This window comes from Sinocyclocheilus anshuiensis, unplaced genomic scaffold (genome assembly GCF_001515605.1).
Source record: "Sinocyclocheilus anshuiensis isolate Anshui unplaced genomic scaffold, SAMN03320099.WGS_v1.1 scaffold2749, whole genome shotgun sequence".
Taxonomy (NCBI): Eukaryota; Metazoa; Chordata; class Actinopteri; order Cypriniformes; family Cyprinidae; genus Sinocyclocheilus; species Sinocyclocheilus anshuiensis.
This window is the reverse complement of record NW_015554047.1, coordinates 75679-97559: the sequence shown is the minus strand read 5'-3', so window position 1 is coordinate 97559 and position 21881 is coordinate 75679. Positions and strand designations below refer to the sequence as shown.

Genomic DNA, 21881 nt, shown 5'->3' with positions numbered 1-21881 from the left:
TGTTATACTGATTTCTGAAGATCATGTGGCACTGAAGACTGGAGTAATGATGCTGAAAATACAGCTGCGCATCACAGAAATACATTACAGTTTAACAGAGATTCACACAGAAAACAGTTATTCTAAATATTAAAAATATTTCACAATATTCCTGCTTTTGCTGTATTTCTGATTAAATAAATGCCGGCTTGGTGAGCAGAAGAGACTTCTTTAAAACACATTAAAAATCTAATGGTTCAAAAACTATTGACTGGTAGTGCATGCAAATGATTAGAGGTTTATAATTGTTCTGCAGGGTGTAAAAAACAACAATAAACCTGTTGTTTGTGTTCCAGGGCATCAGAACTGGCTGTTTCTTTGGATGCGCTTCCTCTGAACGAGATCCCTGCAGCGCCGGAGCTCACCGAGGTCAGTCTGGAGTCCCGAAGCCCCTCGCGCTCAGTGAAATGTGTATGAGACGCATGTGTTTAGCAGATGTAAGCCGGAGGAGATGTGTGCACTGACCGCCGCTGCTTTCTTCCAGGAGGACGCCCGGGATTTGGATGCCCTGTGTCTGGCTAAATCACACTTTGAGCTGAAGGAATATGATCGAGCTGCATATTTTCTCCGCGGCTGCCGGAGTCAGAAAGCATATTTTCTCTATATGTATTCGCGCTACCTAGTGAGATGTTTGGCTCTTGTTTTTATGTGAATGTTTTAGATCCCGTCTCTTCGGAGGTGAAATGTGAACAAAGCAATGTACTTCTTTATTCTCTCAGTCAGGCGAAAAGAAGAAAGACGACGAGACCGTCGACAGCCTGGGTAAGAGTAAGCGTTTTAAACCGTGTTCCTGGCGGAGATGGTCGTCATCAGCATGTGTTTGGTTGCAGGTCCTCTGGAGAAGGGTCAGGTCCGAAACGAAGCCCTGCGAGAGCTCAGGGTGGAGCTGAGCAAGAAACACAGCGCCGGAGAGCTGGACGGGTTTGCGCTCTATCTGTAAGTATCAGATTAGTTCTCAAATAGTGGGTTGTGGCCCAAAAACGGAGTGCAGGTCTGTGTCCTGATTGGTTTGCAGATTGAGTACAGAGTAAAAAACATTTGAGAACCACAGCTTGTAAAAAAACGGGGATCTTTTGGAAAATGTTGTCAGTTTTTCAGTCTGGTTCTCATGAGAGCACCTGAAGATTTGATTTTTACTGTGACCCATAATATATAACTATAAACAGTACAATAATTAATGATAGTATTGGTGCACTTTATTGTTTATTTTTAAAATAAAATAATCAAAATAATATATATATATGTGTGTGTGTGTGTGTGTGGTAATACTATTTGATTTTAAAATAAAAAATTAGTATTAAATAAAAATACAATTATCTTATTGCTTTTATTTCTTTTCTACTTTTTAAAAAATGTATAGGTCAAAGACGAAAAAGGGTTTAAGCATAAAAACAATACTGCTTTAAATTGTTGTTTTTCCAAAAACAAAAGTTTTCTGTTTCATTATTGTATTTTTGTTTTTGTTTTTCTGAGCAAAAAATAAATATACATTTTCCCCTGATTTACAGAAGAGAGCCACTAAAATGTCATTCAGTGTAACAATCTCGTCAGGCATATTTACAACAAAAATCAATTTATGACATATTAAAAGACTAATTACTTTCACCCCAAATACTAATCAGTTGTAATTTTACATTTTTAAAATGTGCCACTATCCTAGGTTTCGCCCATTTGTCAGTAAGAATTTTTTACTCATTTAAAACACAAGCAAATTTAAAATGCTCACTTATTCTTTTATATATTTTAATATGTACACGTCAGAATAAGCATGTTTGAATTTTTACATAAATATTGTGTTACACTGAATGACAATATAACATTATTTCAACCAAATTTTGACATTTTATTCTCCAAAAACTAATTTGAAAACTTAAAAGTAGACACTTTACTTACATTTAATGTGCTTCCTATGGACATAAAATCACTTTAGTAAATTTCTTTTGATGCGGACATCTTAACGTCTTTGATATGAATTTTCAAACCCAAAATCAGTCAGTTTTAGGGTTTCCGAGTGAAGCGCATCAGTGAATGAAGTGTCACAGTTTTGCATTTTGCTCTGAAATCAGCAGTGCATACAGTAGCCTAGATATATGCTTTCAGTTTGAATGTAAATCCTATACAGTATTACAGTTATCCGATCTAAAACACTGTGCATTAACAGCTGTCGTGCACCTGCGCACCAGTCAAACCACAATTTATTACTACATTTCTCACATTATATCACAGTTTATTCGCTACAGTTCAGAAAATGGTAATAAAATATGACAAGACCTATGACAATAAACTGTGTCAGAACAAATTCATCTTGATAATGTCAGATAACTTTGATAGAAAGGACTGTAATGAATTAGATTCAACCAATTACCAAGCAATGCTTCATTTTGTTCAGTCTGGGGTGTAAAAAGCTCGCATTAGCAATTAAAGAAAAACATGCTCGGGTCAAAGTGTCTGAATAATTTTTGATCCGGTAGTCCACTGTATGAAGACTTTTTGGGTGTAATTTGTCACAGTTCACTTTATTTTGCTATCCTCACTTACATTTATGAACTGTAGTGTCCTGCACCCACTAGTAAAATAATATGTGGTGTCTGAATAATGTTTGGTTTGACTGTAAGTGCATCCCTGAATGTCATCTTATTGGACACCAGTTATGGGGTGGTTCTGCGGAAGCTGGATTTGCTGAAGGAGGCGGTGGAGATCTTTGTGGCGGCGACACATGCTCTGCCTCTGCACTGGGGATCCTGGCTGGAGCTCTGCAATCTCATCACCAACATCGAAATGGTACTTCTTTTTCCAAAGCGACAGTGTGCTGTGTGGTTCGTGGCATGTACGCTGAAACAGAAGCTGGTGTGTGTTTTGTGTGCTCCTCAGCTGAAGTCCCTGTCTCTGCCGGAGTGCTGGGTGAGGGATTTCTTCATGGCACACATGTTCACCGAGCTGCAGATGATCAAAGAGGCGCTGCAGAAATACCAGAGCCTCATGGAAGCAGGCTTCGCCAAAAGCACATACATCATCTCCCAGATCGCCGTGGCTTACCATAACATACGAGGTGGGCGATATTTGCAGAAAGTACATAAACCTAAATCAGGAAATTCTTCTATGCTTTTACTGATTGTTTATACATATGGCTACATTTGATCTTTTTATCTGAGGTTGCATGCATTTAAAATGTCTTTTATTCTGTTCTGACCAATTGCGTAGCTTGAGCAAAGGCTTAACAGATAGCGTACACTTTCAGAAAAGAACTCCAGAAAGCAGTCTTCATAACTTTAGTGACTTTACTGGTGATTGTTCTTCTCAATTCTTTTATGTAAAACTACAAACAAGAAAAAATATGTATGAACATTATGTACACATTTACATACACATCCAGCTTAACATTACAGTTCGATTTTGTACATAGTTCCTTTTTTAACGTTATTTAAAGTAATGTACATGTCAAGAAATTATATTCAAATGAGATTATGTACAAACAGAAGAGAAATTAGCAGTACGCTACCAATAACGCGAATCATGGCTGTTTATAACAAAATATAACAATAATCCCGATCTACACTTTACTTAAAAGCACTATTTGGTATAAAATGTAGCACTTACGGACATATATTTCCAAGGTTTAAACGATGGAATCAATAACCCATAGGAACTGCATGCACGTTCAGTTGCCACTCTCCTAGGTTTTGCCCATTTGTCAGTAAGAATTTTTACTCATGTAAAACACAATAAAATTTAATATGCTCCCTTATTCTTTAATATATTTTAATATGTACAAGTCAGAAGAAGCATGTTGTTTGAATTTTTACATAAATATTGTTACACTGAATGACAGTGTAACATTTTTTTCAACCAAATTTTGACATTTTATTCTCCAAAAACGTATTTGAAACCTTAAAAGTAGACACTTTACTTGCATTTAATGTGTGGACATAAAATCACTTTAGTAAATTTCTTTTGATGCGGACATCTTAACGTCTTTGATATGAATTTTCAAACCCAAAATCAGTCAGTTTTAGGGTTTCCGAGTGAAGCGCATCAGTGAATGAAGTGTCACAGTTTTGCATTTTGCTCTGAAATCAGCAGTGCATACAGTAGCCTAGATATATGCTTTCAGTTTGAATGTAAATCCTATACAGTATTACAGTTATCCGATCTAAAACACTGTGCATTAACAGCTGTCGTGCACCTGCGCACCAGTCAAACCACAATTTATTACTACATTTCTCACATTATATCACAGTTTATTCGCTACAGTTCAGAAAATGGTAATAAAATATGACAAGACCTATGACAATAAACTGTGTCAGAACAAATTCATCTTGATAATGTCAGATAACTTTGATAGAAAGGACTGTAATGAATTAGATTCAACCAATTACCAAGCAATGCTTCATTTTGTTCAGTCTGGGGTGTAAAAAGCTCGCATTAGCAATTAAAGAAAAACATGCTCGGGTCAAAGTGTCTGAATAATTTTTGATCCGGTAGTCCACTGTATGAAGACTTTTTGGGTGTAATTTGTCACAGTTCACTTTATTTTGCTATCCTCACTTACATTTATGAACTGTAGTGTCCTGCACCCACTAGTAAAATAATATGTGGTGTCTGAATAATGTTTGGTTTGACTGTAAGTGCATCCCTGAATGTCATCTTATTGGACACCAGTTATGGGGTGGTTCTGCGGAAGCTGGATTTGCTGAAGGAGGCGGTGGAGATCTTTGTGGCGGCGACACATGCTCTGCCTCTGCACTGGGGATCCTGGCTGGAGCTCTGCAATCTCATCACCAACATCGAAATGGTACTTCTTTTTCCAAAGCGACAGTGTGCTGTGTGGTTCGTGGCATGTACGCTGAAACAGAAGCTGGTGTGTGTTTTGTGTGCTCCTCAGCTGAAGTCCCTGTCTCTGCCGGAGTGCTGGGTGAGGGATTTCTTCATGGCACACATGTTCACCGAGCTGCAGATGATCAAAGAGGCGCTGCAGAAATACCAGAGCCTCATGGAAGCAGGCTTCGCCAAAAGCACATACATCATCTCCCAGATCGCCGTGGCTTACCATAACATACGAGGTGGGCGATATTTGCAGAAAGTACATAAACCTAAATCAGGAAATTCTTCTATGCTTTTACTGATTGTTTATACATATGGCTACATTTGATCTTTTTATCTGAGGTTGCATGCATTTAAAATGTCTTTTATTCTGTTCTGACCAATTGCGTAGCTTGAGCAAAGGCTTAACAGATAGCGTACACTTTCAGAAAGGAACTCCAGAAAGCGGTTTTCATAACTTTAGTGACTTTACTGGTGATTGTTCTTCTCAATTCTTTTATGTAAAACTACAAACAAGAAAAAATATGTATGAACATTATGTACACATTTACATACACATCCAGCTTAACATTACAGTTCGATTTTGTACATAGTTCCTTTTGTAACGTTATTTAAAGTAATGTACATGTCAAGAAATTATATTCAAATGAGATTATGTACAAACAGAAGAGAAATTAGCAGTACGCTACCAATAACGCGAATCATGGCTGTTTATAACAAAATATAACAATAATCCCGATCTACACTTTACTTAAAAGCACTATTTGGTATAAAATGTAGCACTTACGGACATATATTTCCAAGGTTTAAACGATGGAATCAATAACCCAGAGGAGCTGCATGCACGTTCTTCTTGACTGCGTTCACTGAGAGAAACCGAAAGTTAACGGCAAAAGAAAGTGTAGTACCTTAGATGTCCTGTAGGAGGCGGAAAAGAAACACCGCTAGACATAAGAAACAGCACACCTTTATAGTTTTAAAAATGTGATGCAATCTAGGAAAGCCCACCACAAGTGTATTTTGCCAATGTATTTTCAGAGATTATAGACAAGATGTTATAGAATAATAATTTAATGAAAACCCAATTTTGACAAAAATTGACATTCGACCTATCCTATCCTAACAAACCATACATCAATGGAAAGCTTATTTATTCAGCTTTGAGATGGTGTATAAATCTCAATTTCAAAAAATTGACCCTTATGACTGGTTTTGTGCCATTGACATTGACATATTGTCACAACTGCATGTTTATTGTATTGATGTTTCATCCGGTAAAACGTCTCTATCTGCATTTTATTCAGCTACATGGTTTTTCTCCAGCATAGAGAAGTGTCCAGCAGTTATTTTTTCTCTTCAGTGGATGCATAAGATTTTCTGACAAAAATTAAGAAATTACTGTCACAGATTTTGGAGATTGATAGTTATGGCTCCCTCATATTTAACAGGTCACCCTGTAATTTTCTGTAAAATACAATGATATAATAATTATTATATTTATTCTTAAATATTGTATATTATAGTGAAACAGTGTTATTACAATAGTGATATTTTCTTATTTTGTTTGACGTTTTTTTAAATATTAATAATATGTGACCCTGGAGCACAAAACCAGTCATAAGGGTCATTATTTAAAGTAATGTACATGTCAAGAAATTATATTCAAATGAGATTATGTACAAACAGAAGAGAAATTAGCAGTACGCTACCAATAACGCGAATCATGGCTGTTTATAACAAAATATAACAATAATCCCGATCTACACTTTACTTAAAAGCACTATTTGGTATAAAATGTAGCACTTACGGACATATATTTCCAAGGTTTAAACGATGGAATCAATAACCCAGAGGAGCTGCATGCACGTTCTTCTTGACTGCGTTCACTGAGAGAAACCGAAAGTTAACGGCAAAAGAAAGTGTAGTACCTTAGATGTCCTGTAGGAGGCGGAAAAGAAACACCGCTAGACATAAGAAACAGCACACCTTTATAGTTTTAAAAATGTGATGCAATCTAGGAAAGCCCACCACAAGTGTATTTTGCCAATGTATTTTCAGAGATTATAGACAAGATGTTATAGAATAATAATTTAATGAAAACCCAATTTTGACAAAAATTGACATTCGACCTATCCTATCCTAACAAACCATACATCAATGGAAAGCTTATTTATTCAGCTTTGAGATGGTGTATAAATCTCAATTTCAAAAAATTGACCCTTATGACTGGTTTTGTGCCATTGACATTGACATATTGTCACAACTGCATGTTTATTGTATTGATGTTTCATCCGGTAAAACGTCTCTATCTGCATTTTATTCAGCTACATGGTTTTTCTCCAGCATAGAGAAGTGTCCAGCAGTTATTTTTTCTCTTCAGTGGATGCATAAGATTTTCTGACAAAAATTAAGAAATTACTGTCACAGATTTTGGAGATTGATAGTTATGGCTCCCTCATATTTAACAGGTCACCCTGTAATTTTCTGTAAAATACAATGATATAATAATTATTATATTTATTCTTAAATATTGTATATTATAGTGAAACAGTGTTATTACAATAGTGATATTTTCTTATTTTGTTTGACGTTTTTTTAAATATTAATAATATGTGACCCTGGAGCACAAAACCAGTCATAAGGGTCAATTTTTTGAAATTGAGATGTATGCATCATCTGAAAGCTGAATAAATAAGCTTTCCATTGATGTATGGTTTGTTAGGAGAGGACAATATTTGGCTGAGATACAACTATTTGAAAATCTGGAATCTGAGGGTGCAAAAAAATCTAAATATTGAGAAAATCATCTTTAAAGTTGTTCAAATGAAGTTCTTAGCAATGCATATTACTAATCAAAAATTAAGTTTTGATATAATTAAGGTAGGAAACTTACAAAATATCTTCATGGAACATGATCTTTACTTAATATCCTAATGATTTTTGGCATAAACGAAAAATTGTTAATTTTGACCCATCTAATGTATTGTTGGCTATTGCTACAAATATCCCCCAGCGACTTGAGACTGCTTTTGTGCTGCAGGGTCACATATGATCTGCTTCATTCTCTCTCCAGATATTGATCAAGCCTTATATCTGTTCAATGAACTCCGGGAACAGGATCCTTTCCGCATCGAGAACATGGACACCTTCTCCAACCTGCTTTATGTGCGGGTGAGAGCTGCTGATGCTTTCTGAATGCATGCTATACATCTTACTATATATGTCTTTTTTTTTTAATTACTTTTAATCAATGCTATAACTCTTTCAGATCTTTCAGTAAAAATATCTCATTTTTCTGATGCCATATGCGGGACTCCTCCAATCGTTTACTGTGCTTTTAAACCCATCACATTCTTATAATTAACTGCATTCATTTTGAGAGCAACGCCCACATTTAAGAATCCAATCCACAGCCACCTCACCTTTTTTTGCTTTTTTGTCTTTTGCAATAATCCGTTACAGATGTATATGAAAGAAAAGCTCACTACTTTTTAATCGCAACTATAAAACTCATGCAAGATCCGGTCCTTCTTCCTCAGTGCATGATCAGAAATGTACTTTTCTTAAGCAGTTAGGCACAATACTAAGCAAGACAGTCATCATTTTCTACCCTTCATGTCGTTTCAAATCCTTTAGACCTTTGATAATCTTTGAAACACTAGATATTTTAAAAAGTCCAAGTAACCAATACTTAGAAGGTCCAAAAAGGTCATTAAGGCATTATAAAACCAATCCATATGAATCGAGTGATTTAATCCAAGTCTTATGAAGAGACACGATCACTTCATGTGACGAGCAGATATATTTTAGGCTTTTATTTACATCTGCGATGATCTACACGCATACATAGAGCACATCAAATATGGCAGATATAGAAGCTTGTGTGTGTGTCCTGTTCTCAAAGACTAACAGGTTTAAGGAGGATCAGACTGAGATCTTAAAACTGTTTCTGGGTCAGATATTCAAGTTTTCAAGTACAATAATGAGAGATTATCTGCTGATATATTACATTAAACAGAAATATAACACAGTGCTGAAGTCCGGTAGTCCTCTGTTTGTTCAGATCCTGTGTTTGTCTGTTGTCAGAGCATGAAGCCGGAGCTCAGTTACCTGGCACACAATCTGGTGGAGATTGATAAGTACCGAGTGGAGACGTGCTGCGTCATCGGTGAGGATGAGACACCAGTTTAAACACGAGCTCTAAATGAACTGTGGTTCACCGCTGGGCCATCTTTGCATCACACTTGGTACCTTCTTTTGTTTTCAAGAAAATCAATGTAATGTATTTTTGTTCAATAATATTTTTTGGTTATTATTTGGAATTTTGAGGGGATTTTATGGTACGACGGTTTATTAGCTTTTTTTTTTTTTCACGGTCATTTATGCTGAAATGTTTTTTTTTCTTCCTTAGTATTTTTGTCTTGTTTTCTAGTATTAATATCTAAAAATTCTTGAATCAGGATGCATTTACTTGACAAGTAAAATGACTTGTTTTCTGAAAAAAAAATTGTTCATTTTTGTTTAAAACAAGCAGAAATATCTGCCAGCGGGCCAAGAAAAGCAATCTTGTATAGCCTTTGGATTAAGATTAATTTTCTTACCGCATTGGCAGATAATTTTGCTTGTAAATGCATCCTGATTCAAGAATTTCTAGATATTAATACTAAAAAGCAAGACAAAAATACTAAGGAAGAAAATAATTTTTTGCAGAGTATGACTGAAGGTACCAAGTGTTACTTTTTTCCCGACGCTTTAACATTTCTGAATCGTGTCCATGTTGTGTGTCGTGTGTGTGTGTGTGTTCACATAGCTATAACATTTTTTGTTCAGTTCTGACTAAAGAGGCCCAGAGGGTTCAGCAGGAGTGTAAAGTGGTTGTTGAGAGCATGTTATTGAATATAATTTCTCCATGATTGAAGTTAGCAGATGTTTGATTTTTTCAGTTTTACTTCATTTGACAGATACAGTGCCAAAGCATAATGGCCCAAAACACACCTTTCAAGACCTTTTATGTTAGAATAAGAAGTTTAAATATATTTTAAAAACTACACTAATTGATTTCTTGAACAAGGATGTGAGAAAAAGAACCTATAAAATCCAGCTTGTTGAGGAAATGGTCTAAAATAAAGTATGTTTGGAATCACTGAGTGTCTTCTGAACAGCGTGTGTTTTGTTGTCTGCTCACAGGTAACTACTACAGTCTGCGGTCTCAGCACGAGAAGGCCGCTCTGTATTTCCAGCGGGCTCTGAAGCTGAATCCACGCTGTCTGGGGGCCTGGACCCTCATGGGTCACGAGTACATGGAGATGAAGAACACCTCCGCTGCCATCCAGGCCTACAGGTATTCAAATCAACTCATTGTAAAGGTGTCTAAACTTTTGCACAGCCTATTTATCACATTCAATTTTAAATACTGCTTCACTGAGACTTTTTGTCCTAAAAACATCACATTATTCAGCTTTCTCTAGAAACTGAATGGCATGTCACTATGAGAGCAAATTATTCTGCAGCCTCATAGGGGTGCCCAAACTTTTGCATAAAACTGTGTATATACATACAAACTATCGTTCAAAAGTTTGGGTCAGTAAGTTTTTTTTTTTTTTGGAAGCAGATTAATACTTCTGTTCATCAGGGTTGCATTAAATTGACCAAAAGTGACAGTGAAGACCTTTACATTGTTAGATAAAATTCAAATAAATGCTGTTCTTCTGAACTTTCTATTCATCTGTGAATCCTGGAAAATAAAATTTATCATTTTCCACAAAAATATTGTGCAGCACGACTGTTTTCAACATTGATAATAATCAGAAATGAAAAATATTGTGCAGCACGACTGTTTTCAACATTGATAATAATCAGAAATGTTTCTTGAGCAGCAAATCAAATGTTCAAAAACGTAAAAAAATGTACCCACCCAAATCTTTGAATGGTAGTGTGTGTAGAGTGTGCAGCACAAAAGCAGTCTTAAGTCGCTGGGGTATATTTGTAGCAATAGCCAACAATACATTGTATGGGTCAAAATTATACATTTTTCTTTTATGCCAAAAATCATTAGGATATTAAGTAAAGATCATGTTCCATGAAGATATTTTGTACATCTACTGTAAATATATCAAAACTTAATGTTTGATTAGTAATATGCATTGCTAAGAACTTCATTTGGACAACTTTAAAGATGATTTTCTCAATATTTAGATCTTTTTGCACCCTCAGATTCCAGATTTTCAAATAGTTGTATCTCAGCCAAATATTGTCCTATCCTAACTATATATATATATAATTATAGTTAGGAAATTGAAATAAATATAAATGTAATACTTTTTTTGTTCTTGTCTCTTAGGCATGCAATTGAAGTGAACAAAAGGGACTACCGGGCCTGGTACGGACTCGGACAGACCTATGAGATCCTCAAGATGCCCTTCTACTCGCTCTACTACTACAGAAAAGCTCATCATCTGAGGTGAAGACGTCACCAGCATCATTCAGTGTGTGTTCCTCAGCATCAGCTGACTCACGCTCTGTGTTTGTGTTGGTTTCAGGCCTAATGACTCGCGAATGCTCGTCGCTCTCGGGGAATGTTACGAGAAGCTGTCTCAGCAAGTGGAGGCCAAGAAGGTAAAGAGGCGGCTCTTGATTTTCCTGCAGATTGTGTGTGTGTGTGTGTGTGTGTGTGTAGTAATGCTGCTAACGCTCTGCTCTGCTCTGACGGTTCAGTGTTACTGGAGGGCGTATTCGGTCGGAGATGTGGAGAGAATGGCTCTTCTGAAGCTGGCCAAGTGAGTGTGTTTTCCTCAGGAGTGTGTTGTGTGAGTGCTGATGATGCTTTCAGCGAAACCGTGTGTGTGTGTGTGTCTGTGTGTGTCTGTGTGTGTGTGTGTGTCTGTCTGTGTGTGTGTGTGTGTCTGTCTGTGTGTGTGTGTGTGTCTGTCTGTGTGTGTGTGTGTGTCTGTCTGTGTGTGTGTGTGTGTCTGTCTGTGTGTGTGTGTGTGTCTGTCTGTGTGTGTGTGTGTGTCTGTCTGTGTGTGTGTGTGTGTCTGTCTGTGTGTGTGTGTGTGTCTGTCTGTGTGTGTGTGTGTGTCTGTCTGTGTGTGTGTGTGTGTCTGTCTGTGTGTGTGTGTGTGTCTGTCTGTGTGTGTGTGTGTGTCTGTCTGTGTGTGTGTGTGTGTCTGTCTGTGTGTGTGTGTGTGTCTGTCTGTGTGTGTGTGTGTGTCTGTCTGTGTGTGTGTGTGTGTCTGTCTGTGTGTGTGTGTGTGTCTGTCTGTGTGTGTGTGTGTGTCTGTCTGTGTGTGTGTGTGTGTCTGTCTGTGTGTGTGTGTGTGTCTGTCTGTGTGTGTGTGTGTGTCTGTCTGTGTGTGTGTGTGTGTCTGTCTGTGTGTGTGTGTGTGTCTGTCTGTGTGTGTGTGTGTGTCTGTCTGTGTGTGTGTGTGTGTCTGTCTGTGTGTGTGTGTGTGTCTGTCTGTGTGTGTGTGTGTGTCTGTCTGTGTGTGTGTGTGTGTCTGTCTGTGTGTGTGTGTGTGTCTGTCTGTGTGTGTGTGTGTGTGTGTCTGCGTGTGTCTGCGTGTGTGTGTCTGTGCGTGTGTGCGCGTGTGTCTGTGTGCGCGCGCGTGTCTGTGTGTGTGTGTGTGTGTCTGTGCGTGTGTCTGTGTGTGTCTGTGTTTTCAGGCTTCACGAGCAGCTGAATGAATCTGATGACGCTGCACAATGCTACATCATCTACATCCAGGACATTTTCTCATGTGGTGTAAGTTACTGGATTTCAGTTCATAAATCTCTCACACAGCAAGGCTTATGTATGTTATGTTATGTATGTACAGCAATGTGCCTTATTATTATTATTATTCTTCTTCTAGTGAATGTTCTGTAGGAAGGCTTATTCCCAGCTAACAGTGTTTGGTTCCCAGAATGTTAGTTTTTATGGTTTGTTTTGGGTTAGCCAGGAAAGTTTTCGTAACATTCCCAGAATCTTAGTTTTTAGTTTGTAGAATATTATTCAAACGTTAATCTAACATTCCCCTAATGTTAATGTAACGTTCCCAGAACCTTAGTTTTTTGGTTCCCAGAACGTTATTTTGTTAAGGTTTGTTTTTTGATCACAGGAAAGTTTTCTTAATGGAAATAGAACGTTAGTTTTTGGTTTGTATAACGTCATTATAACATTCGCTTAACATTGTAACGTTTTCCTAACATCTTTACTCCGATATGATGTGTATGGACGCCTAATCAGTATTATACAAACCATATCTTGTTTTTATCTATAGTTTAATTAATAAAAATGATCTGAGCACATCAACTATCATATGTAAGATTAAATAAGATGAAATCGCTCCATTATTGGGTACCCAGATTTAACATTTCTTCAGCACCAAATAAAAATGACTGCAACACAATGTATGTGTTATAAAATATGACATTTATTCTCAGATATAAAAAAAATACTTGACTTAAAGTAGGATATCAGTACATTAATTTCTTGCCACTGAAGTGTAGGTTTAAACAAAAACCTCTCTCTGAACATTGCTCTCTTAAGTTAGCTATGTCAAATCCCTCCGAAATCATATTTACTCTCATAACTATATTAATTTGAAGTAATCATTCAATAAAGAGATGGATAAACGAACAAGAAAGAAATGTAAATGTTCATTGCCAGAATGGCTGGATTTTAGTACATGACCATAAAGAATGAAACCGGGTGCCTACTGACATTTTACACTTATTACAATTTTCTGAAGTCTTGATCTGCTATAATGACGTCTGTGAAGGACCTTAAACTGAATCAGATGATGCCTTACATTCACAGAACATGTACATTTCTCAAGCATTCATCCCACCTATTGTCATGAATGTTCAAACCCATGTCTTCTTCCCAGTCATGTTTTATTTTCTCTGCACTTTTTCTAATAGTAACTTATAACAGTTTGACACATTACCACTCACTCCGGGGTGTACATTAACAATTGTCCCTAAAATAGGATTCAAACTCAAAACCTCAGTCTGGAATGTTTTCTAACAAAATCTCTGACTTGTACATAACGGGAAAAATGTACAGAAGCAAGGTAATGGAGTTTATATGACAAAACTATTTGAATTTGTATTGTATAATTTTGAATTATTGACAAGTGGCATTTATCAAAACTGAATATTATGTGGCATTTAATTAGATTTTTTAAAAACTTGAATATTGAGCATTTGAAATGTAACACAACTGAATTTTTTTATTATAGCGGAGTTTTATAGACGTGTGTGTCTGTGTGCCTGTGTGTGTGTGTCTCAGGAGCAGCTGGAGCACGCTGAGGTCAGCACCGCTCTCAGGTATCTGGGTCAGTACTACTTCAAGAACAAGCTGTACGACGAGGCGTCTCTCTGCGCTCAGCGCTGCTGCGATTATAACGACGTGAGTTTCTCTTCATCAGCCCACTCGAACTCAGGGATGCAAACTTGTCACCTTTCGGGAAAAATTTTCATTTTGAATCCAAAATTGGTCATGCGAGCGATTCGTGTAGATCTGGTGAGTTCTTAAAATGGTCTTTTTACTAGAGGTCGACCGATTCATCGGTTTTGTAGATTAATCGGCACCGATAGTTGATTGGCGGAACTATCGGTTATCGGCAAAAATCCATGCCGATAGTTTTCCGGGTTGCGTTATATATATGCGTTATTATACAGTACGAGTATAATAACACATAATAACAAATGTTAGCATATTTAAAACTTTTTGTAACAGTCGCTGGTATATCTTTGTTTTTAGATAATATTAGCATATTTTAGGTTGTGTAGCATGTTTTTTTTTTTTACGTTGATAGTATGTTGTCATGTTATTAGCAGGCGTTAACATGTTTTAACATTTTTATATAAACTGGTAGAATGTTTCTAGGAGTTGCTGGAAAGTTAAGATTATTGGGATGTTTTTTTTTTTAAGAAGTTGGTAGTATGGTAACGTGTTTTAACATGTTAGCATATCTTAGACACTTAGCTGAAAGGCAAAACAGATGACTTGTATGTTTAGATTTGAATTTGTCTCTAGTTTAAATGGTGGATCAGAAGCAACGTGATTAGAATCTGTAAACTACAGCAAAGACTACCTACAGCCATATTTGGAGAAAAATCATTTAGTTTAATAAATGCCTATTTATTTCCTCTTTGCTAGAATTTCTGCACCATGGAACAAAGAGGCAAGTGTAATAATTAGTGGTGTAACCTGTGGAACTGGTTTGTAATGATTGGTTTTCAGGCGCGAGAGGAAGGCAAGGCTTTGTTGAGGCAGATCTCTGCGGTGCGAGAGCAAGGAGAGCCTTCATCCACAGACCTGTCTTTAGCCTGCGTCTTCAACCCACTGATCAACACCACCACACCCGTCAGGAGAGCGTCTCCACTCGACCTGTCCTCCGTCACACCCTGACACAACTGTTCGTACAGACAACGGTGCCTGTTATATCAAATAAACTGATCAAACATTGACCGTAGAGTGTTTTATTACAAAACGCACCCGTATTATACATTAGATGTATAGTGACAAACGAACATCTCTAACCACAGCAACCTTCCCAAAGGCATGCAAAATGTGCAAAAGAGGAGCCAAAGCAAGAATGTAGTGCCACTTACAAACATGCCAAAGACTTGCACGCGTATTTGGTGACAATAACATTGAATTCTTAAACATTCATTCTCAAACGTTTTGAAACTGTTAAAGCAGCAACCATGAAAGAGTTTAAGGAATTAGTTCTGTTCAGCTTTACATATTTGGAAGACAAATGGAATGTAGGTCACTATTTGGAATCAATGCTTCTATCTTGCTTCTACGTTTTGATTTGGTTTGCATAACATACAAAAAAATAAAAATATTTAAAACAGCATGTAGGGAGAATAAAACAGGTAATAGCCTTTGCTCTTCAAATGAGTTTCACAATAGAAACCCTTCAACACAATTTAAAAACTCCCATCAAAATAAGGCCCATTTGCACATCAAACGGCCACCTGATTATATTAAAGACAGCGATATAAGAGCTGTGTCTGCTGCTAATATTTGAATCGGCGCTGGATGGGAGTGGACGGAGGCGACGGCTGGTGTGAGTGTAACGTGCGGAAGAAGGGCCGCTTCTCCGGAGGCTGGTTCTCCACCCCGCAGCCTCTCTTCTTGCCGGAGCCGGACGCTGGAGGAGGCGGTTTGCTCTGCGAGCGCACCAGCAGCTTGTCTTTCCTGCGCAGATCTGCTTTGACCAGCTGCAGACTGCTGTGCAGCTCCACCAGCATCTGATCCTGCAAACACAGAACGGGAGAGGAGAGGCCAAACCACACGGTGTGATTTCATGAGAAGTAAATTAACCGATTAGATGATGAAACCAGCTCAGGAACATCAAGAAGATTACAACAGACAGCCTGTTAGTAAACTGAATCAGCGCAAGCAGTTCAGAGGAAGGGATGCGTGTGAATCTTGTGCATCGTTCTCATGTTAGTATTCGGTCTGAATCAGTGTGGAAGGAGTTAAAGAGAGAATACAGGAAGAAACAGAGGAAGAGTTAGTTGTTCATCCAGCTAGACATTGTTGAACATCTGTAATATCTCAAATAAACTTTCCTTTTTATTACGCAAGGGAGAATTCACGGCTAGCTGTGCATTAAACAATGTTAATGCACAACGTGGAGTGCATTAAAATCATTTAATGCACAGCTAACCGTGGATTATTCCGCTTATACCACGGTCACTTGTCAGCATTGATAATGATGTTTACAGTGAAACATGTGACCGAAAGGGTTGTTTTCGTCAGTTACAGCTCGTTAGCTCTCAAATCAGACACAGAGATGTGTCTGACAATAATGTGGTGAGATCACATTTATATGAATTACAGCATTTATTTGAGTTTATATTATAATCGAGATTGAGAGAGAAAGTTGTGTGTGTGAATTACCTGCATCTTTCTACAAACAATGAAGCTGAGTTTAGTTACTTAAACAGTGCTGAGAAATATAATGTAGTGATTCAATATCGAAGCTATTTTGAATAAAAGTCACATGGCAGCGCTGCGTGAGTGATGTGTGTGAAAGCAGCGCATTAACATTGAACGGTGATTAAACTGAACTGGAGCTACCTGTGCATTAATCGGTTTTAATGCAGAACTGCCAGCCAATCAGGATCGAGTATTCAGACAGACCATGGTGTAAAACTAATGTGTGTGAGCTGAAGATCCCAGCTAAGACCGAGCGTAAGGTTTGGCTGTATTGAGGCGTAGCTACCTGTTTGGCGAGTCTGCCGTCGGCGGAGGAGAGTGCGATGCGCAGCTTCTCTCCGTCGGTGTTACGACAGCACGCTCGTTCTCCAGACTGCAGCTCCACACCCAGCATCTGGAGCTCCATCCGCAGCTGCTTCAGGTTCTACAACACGCGGTACATGCCAGAAAACAAGCTCATTATTGGAGATCATGTCAATAATCAACAGTGGAGGAGCGCCCCCTGGAGGAACAAACAGGATCTTCATCTCACACAAACACTAGTAGCAGCTCATAACAGCAGACAGAGTTAGAAATAATTCCAACCAATCAGCATTACTTGAATTCATTTTACAAACAATAACGTAAGGTTTGAAAACACTAGAATATTGGAACAACTGTTACTCTTCATCAGTATTTCTGTCTTGTTTTCCAGAAATCAACAGACGAGAACGCAATAGAAAAGTCATCATGTTCTCTGTTAAAAACTAATCAAAATGAAGTGAGTTTATGATTAAAACAAAACCAATATCTGCTAATGGTCTCTGAAAACCAGCTTAAATCAAAGGCAAAGCAGGTTTTCACTCCCAGAATGACAGATATTTGTTCTTGTTTTAAAGCAGCTCAATTGTTCACTTCATCATTAAGCATCTCCAATAAAACTCTATTGGAAAAGATGTCAAAAGTACTGAGGAACATGTTGATTTTTTGCAAGATGACTTTATGCCTTGATTTTTTTAGGCCTTAATTTGTAGAAGACTTTTTAAGACTCACAGAAATCCTGATTATGAACAGACATAAGTTAACAATGAACAATATTATATTTATAAATTCATAGTAGCCTTAGGGATTAAAGCCAAAAATAAATAAATACAAATATTTTGGCCGTGTCATAAATCATTTACTACTGAAGATGTTTTATAACAGCTTTTCTGAAATAAGTGACACTATCTGCAATCATCGTCAGTTATTGCTCTTGGTATTGTAAAAATCATTCATGCTGATTAAAATTACACATGAAAATAAGTGGGTTTTTTGTCTGACAAAACTCGATTTGACACATTACAAGAACAAGTCTTCACACGGTTATTTCTTCATCCTCACAGTTTTATCAGTATTTAAGAGCCTCTTCCAAAGCTCTCGGTCTCTAGCTGTACTGCTCTAAACCACATCTGAAGCGTGTTACGAGCACAGGGCTGTGCGATACTGACAAAGAAATTACATCTCCATATTTTCTGGGATTTTATCGATAACGACAATTAGACGATATTGTGTTATTGTGCTGGTATCTTAAACTGACTCAAAGTTTTTGATATTCTTCATATTCTGTGTGGTGGTCAGTTCACACTGATAGAAATTCATCTTTTTCAAAACGTTTAAGCTGATTTTTACCTTTATAAAGCCTTTTTTTTGTGTGCATTATCATTTGAGTCAAATTCTTACATTTAATCAGTGAATTAGAATAAAAAGTCACTTGGGCTGTTACCAAGCAAATGAAATCAGTATCAGCAAAATTCATCTTTGCAGTGCAGAGGAAACACAGGAGCTGCGTCTGAAGTGGCATTTAGATGCATTTACACACCGTTTAGTGCAAGACATGAATGCATTTAACCTGCAGTTACAAATGCATAAATAATAGTTTGATATACTAAACATAAAACGTTGAATACTGTTATTTGAAATTATTTAAATAATAAAAAGATACTTTGAATGTGAAATTAAAACCACCAGTAGGTGGCAGCAAGTCACTGATAATAAGTGAGTCACTGCGATTGAACCGAATCATTTAAACGGTTGATTCATTCAGGAACGAAACGCCGTCATGTTGCTCAGAGATGCAAAACAGTGCTGTGGCTGTGTTTGGAATTATTTGTATTGGCGAAATAGCACAAAAACAGGCAATATGGTGTCTAAAACGTCTCTTAATTAACTTCTTGTTTATTGAACTGTTGTAAAACACCAATATCACATTTGTAATCATGCTAATTTTTGGAGAAGAAACAGCACTCTTCGTGTGAAATTGATTGATTAACTATATGAAGTGGTATAAATATATACATTTTCTGCCCCGTGTCTTGAATTTGTGATCATTCTGAATCATGCAGTGAAAGAACACACACGCACTAGTCTAGACTTCACGTAATGTATGCGTGCGCTCTGTAGGGCTGTTTGGAATGGTTTTTGCTAAATACTTGATAATGTCAAATCTCACATCATTAAAACAACAATTATGATATTATCACAGACCATATATATCGCACACCCCTACGAGCAATCCTCCTGTTTATAGCCACTTAATGATCCATCACGTGTGGTATTCCTCATGTGTGTCTGCTAAAAGAGTAAATGCAGATGTTGAAGCAGAAGCAGAAGCAGAAGCACTGACCCGCTGGCCCTCCTGCAGCTTGCGCTCGGCTGAAGTCGTCAGGGTTCCTGTGGCTCCCGCCAGGGGCCCACTCTCCTGGAGACGCTTCAGCTCTGCAGTTGATTTGATCTTTGAATCTTGTTCCAGCTTTCCGAGCGTCTTCAGCTCCAGCTCCTCGCTCTCGGGATCCGCGTCTCGCTTGTGTGATGAAGCCAAACGCCGCGAGCGCCGCGGAGCACTGACGTCACTCAGAGGCGGGAAAATAGGAGCGGGAGCTATATGAGCCTCTTCCTTCTCCTTCAGAGCAGCAGTGAGCTCTCGGATCTCTTCATCTCGCTCCTTCAAGACACCAGAAACGGTCAAAAACACACGTCCTGTACATATAATAACATAACCTTCACTCAGTTGTGTTCAAAAACTCATATTATAATAAAGTATTATATAAACAATTAACTTTATTCAGCAACAACATTAAATTCATCAAAAGTCAAAGTAAATACATATATATATATATTTCAAATAAATGCTGTATTTTTGAACTTTCTATTTATTTGTGAATCCTGAAAAATAAAATGTAACAGTTTCCACTATAATATTGTGCAGCACAACTGTGTTCAACATTGATAATAATCAGAAATGTTTCTTGAGTAGCAAATCAGCATATTAGAATGATTTCTGAAGATCATGTGACACTGAAGACATTTAGCAGATGCTTTTATCCAAAGCGCCTTACAAACGAGGACAATAGAAACAATCAAAACAACAAACATCCTGCTGGCGATGTTTTAAACCGCAGTAACTAATCTGATGTTAATAGCAGGTTTGTACAGGGTTTGGTTGAATTGCCAGATTCACAGATGACTGTATGCTCTCGAACATCACTGACCTCTAGCTCCTGGCTGTAATATTTCTTCAGGCTGCTCTTCAAGTTGTTGAGTTTGTTCTCGCATCTCTTCTCCATCAGATCCCTCTCGGTTTCCAGCGTCTCGCTGCACAAGGACAGAACTTAACACCATGCACATGATTGCGTTCTTCACGCACAGAAGCACTAGTGAGGCACCTGAAGTCGTCCTGCATGCGGCTGATGACCTCCATCATCTCAGTGCAGACCTGCTCTCGAACCGCGGCCTCCAGCTCCTCTTTCTCCTGCCGCTGACGCAGCACTTCACGCTTCAGAACATCGATGGCCCTCAGCAGCGCCTGAACACAGCACAATTACACATCTTCACGCTTTCTGATGAGTGACGTCTCACATGAAAACATATAGGCATCAACACAGCTGGGTAATGACTGATCACATGTAATCAGACCCCAAAAATGATGCACTTGTAATTAGATTAAACTACATTTTTAAATATTTGTAATCAGACTAATTACATTATTGATTTGATGTTTACATATTCCCGCCATAGCGACAATTTAATCGTGATTTATTGGTTCTCCCCAATACTTCTTTTTCATCTTTTATATTTTCCTTTCTAAAATAACCTACCGCTTATACACACACTAATCAAATGGATATAATTACACAGAAAATTGAGACGCCACACAGCATTTGAGCACTGGATTTACACAAATCATCCACATAAGAAGCGTTTTCTCAACATTGCATCAGCTCCTGATGAACACATTAATGTTTATTTGAATTATGGGTTATTTAACCATGCGTTATTATGTCTTTGGGAAGCTTTTGTCTTTCAAACACATTAAAATGCACAGATTCACATTATTTCTTATTTACATGTAATGCAGGGATTCCCAAACTTTTTTTGTTGTCAACCGAATATCTTTTACCTAATGTATTCACCTGAAACTCCCCTGAGATTTTAAGGTAATAAGTTAATAATTAAGTAACATGTTTGCATGTTCATGGCTCTCTGACGATGGTTAATGGTCACATGACATGCAGGTAAACAAATACAATATTTCATATTTTTTATTAAGCCTTTTATTTTTATTTAATTTATATTTATTTTGATTTTACTTTTTTATGATGTAATTCATTATTACTTGGGATGTAACGATTAACCGCGAACCGGTTGAAAATATTTTCAAATATGTGACTATTCAAATCGGTTGAGATGCTAAACAAAATCGCGATTCATTTAGAGGCAAGATATTATATGAATGCATGTCTGAGGGGAACTTACTGTCTTTCGATGGTATTTTTTCTTTTCCTAGACAAAGCCTTAGTTTGTTTATATGAAGAGATTTATTTTATTTGTGTTACTTATTTATTTGATTTGGGGATTGTTTTAAAATTTAGTTTTGTTATTTACTTTACATTATATTTAAATGTTGTCATTTAGCAGACGCTTTTATCCAAGGCGATTAACAAATGTGGACAACAGAAGCAATCAAATCCAACAAAAGAGCAATGATATGCAAGTGCTATATTAGTACATTATTATAGCGTTATATTTCAATTTCACAAAGAAACGTACAGTATTTTGTCCA

The 21881-nt window shown here is 37.4% G+C and overlaps 2 protein-coding genes across 2 annotated transcripts in view; one reads left to right on the top strand and one right to left on the bottom strand.

Moving 5' to 3' along the window:
• Positions 1 to 318: 318 nt before the first annotated feature.
• Positions 319 to 15272, top strand: LOC107668434 (cell division cycle protein 23 homolog; the record flags this gene model as incomplete). The annotated part of the gene is made up of 15 exons (XM_016460299.1): positions 319 to 408; positions 524 to 661; positions 759 to 801; positions 870 to 975; positions 2688 to 2820; positions 2911 to 3088; positions 7934 to 8031; positions 8947 to 9028; positions 10048 to 10201; positions 11201 to 11320; positions 11400 to 11475; positions 11575 to 11636; positions 12523 to 12601; positions 14132 to 14251; positions 15089 to 15272. Coding segments are annotated over 15 exons (1647 nt in total), but the record flags the coding sequence as incomplete, so codon positions are not given.
• A 581-nt stretch (positions 15273 to 15853) lies between these two features.
• The window catches only part of LOC107668448 (kinesin-like protein KIF20A), a 16353-nt gene continuing 10325 nt past the window's right edge, over positions 15854 to 21881 (bottom strand). The window contains exons 14-18 of the mRNA XM_016460317.1: positions 20485 to 20624; positions 20311 to 20413; positions 19446 to 19763; positions 17088 to 17225; positions 15854 to 16113 (exon numbers count right to left, since the gene is read on the bottom strand). Coding sequence (XP_016315803.1) covers positions 15874 to 16113; positions 17088 to 17225; positions 19446 to 19763; positions 20311 to 20413; positions 20485 to 20624 — 939 coding nt within the window. The 3' untranslated portion in view covers positions 15854 to 15873. The remainder of the gene's footprint in view (positions 16114 to 17087; positions 17226 to 19445; positions 19764 to 20310; positions 20414 to 20484; positions 20625 to 21881) is intronic.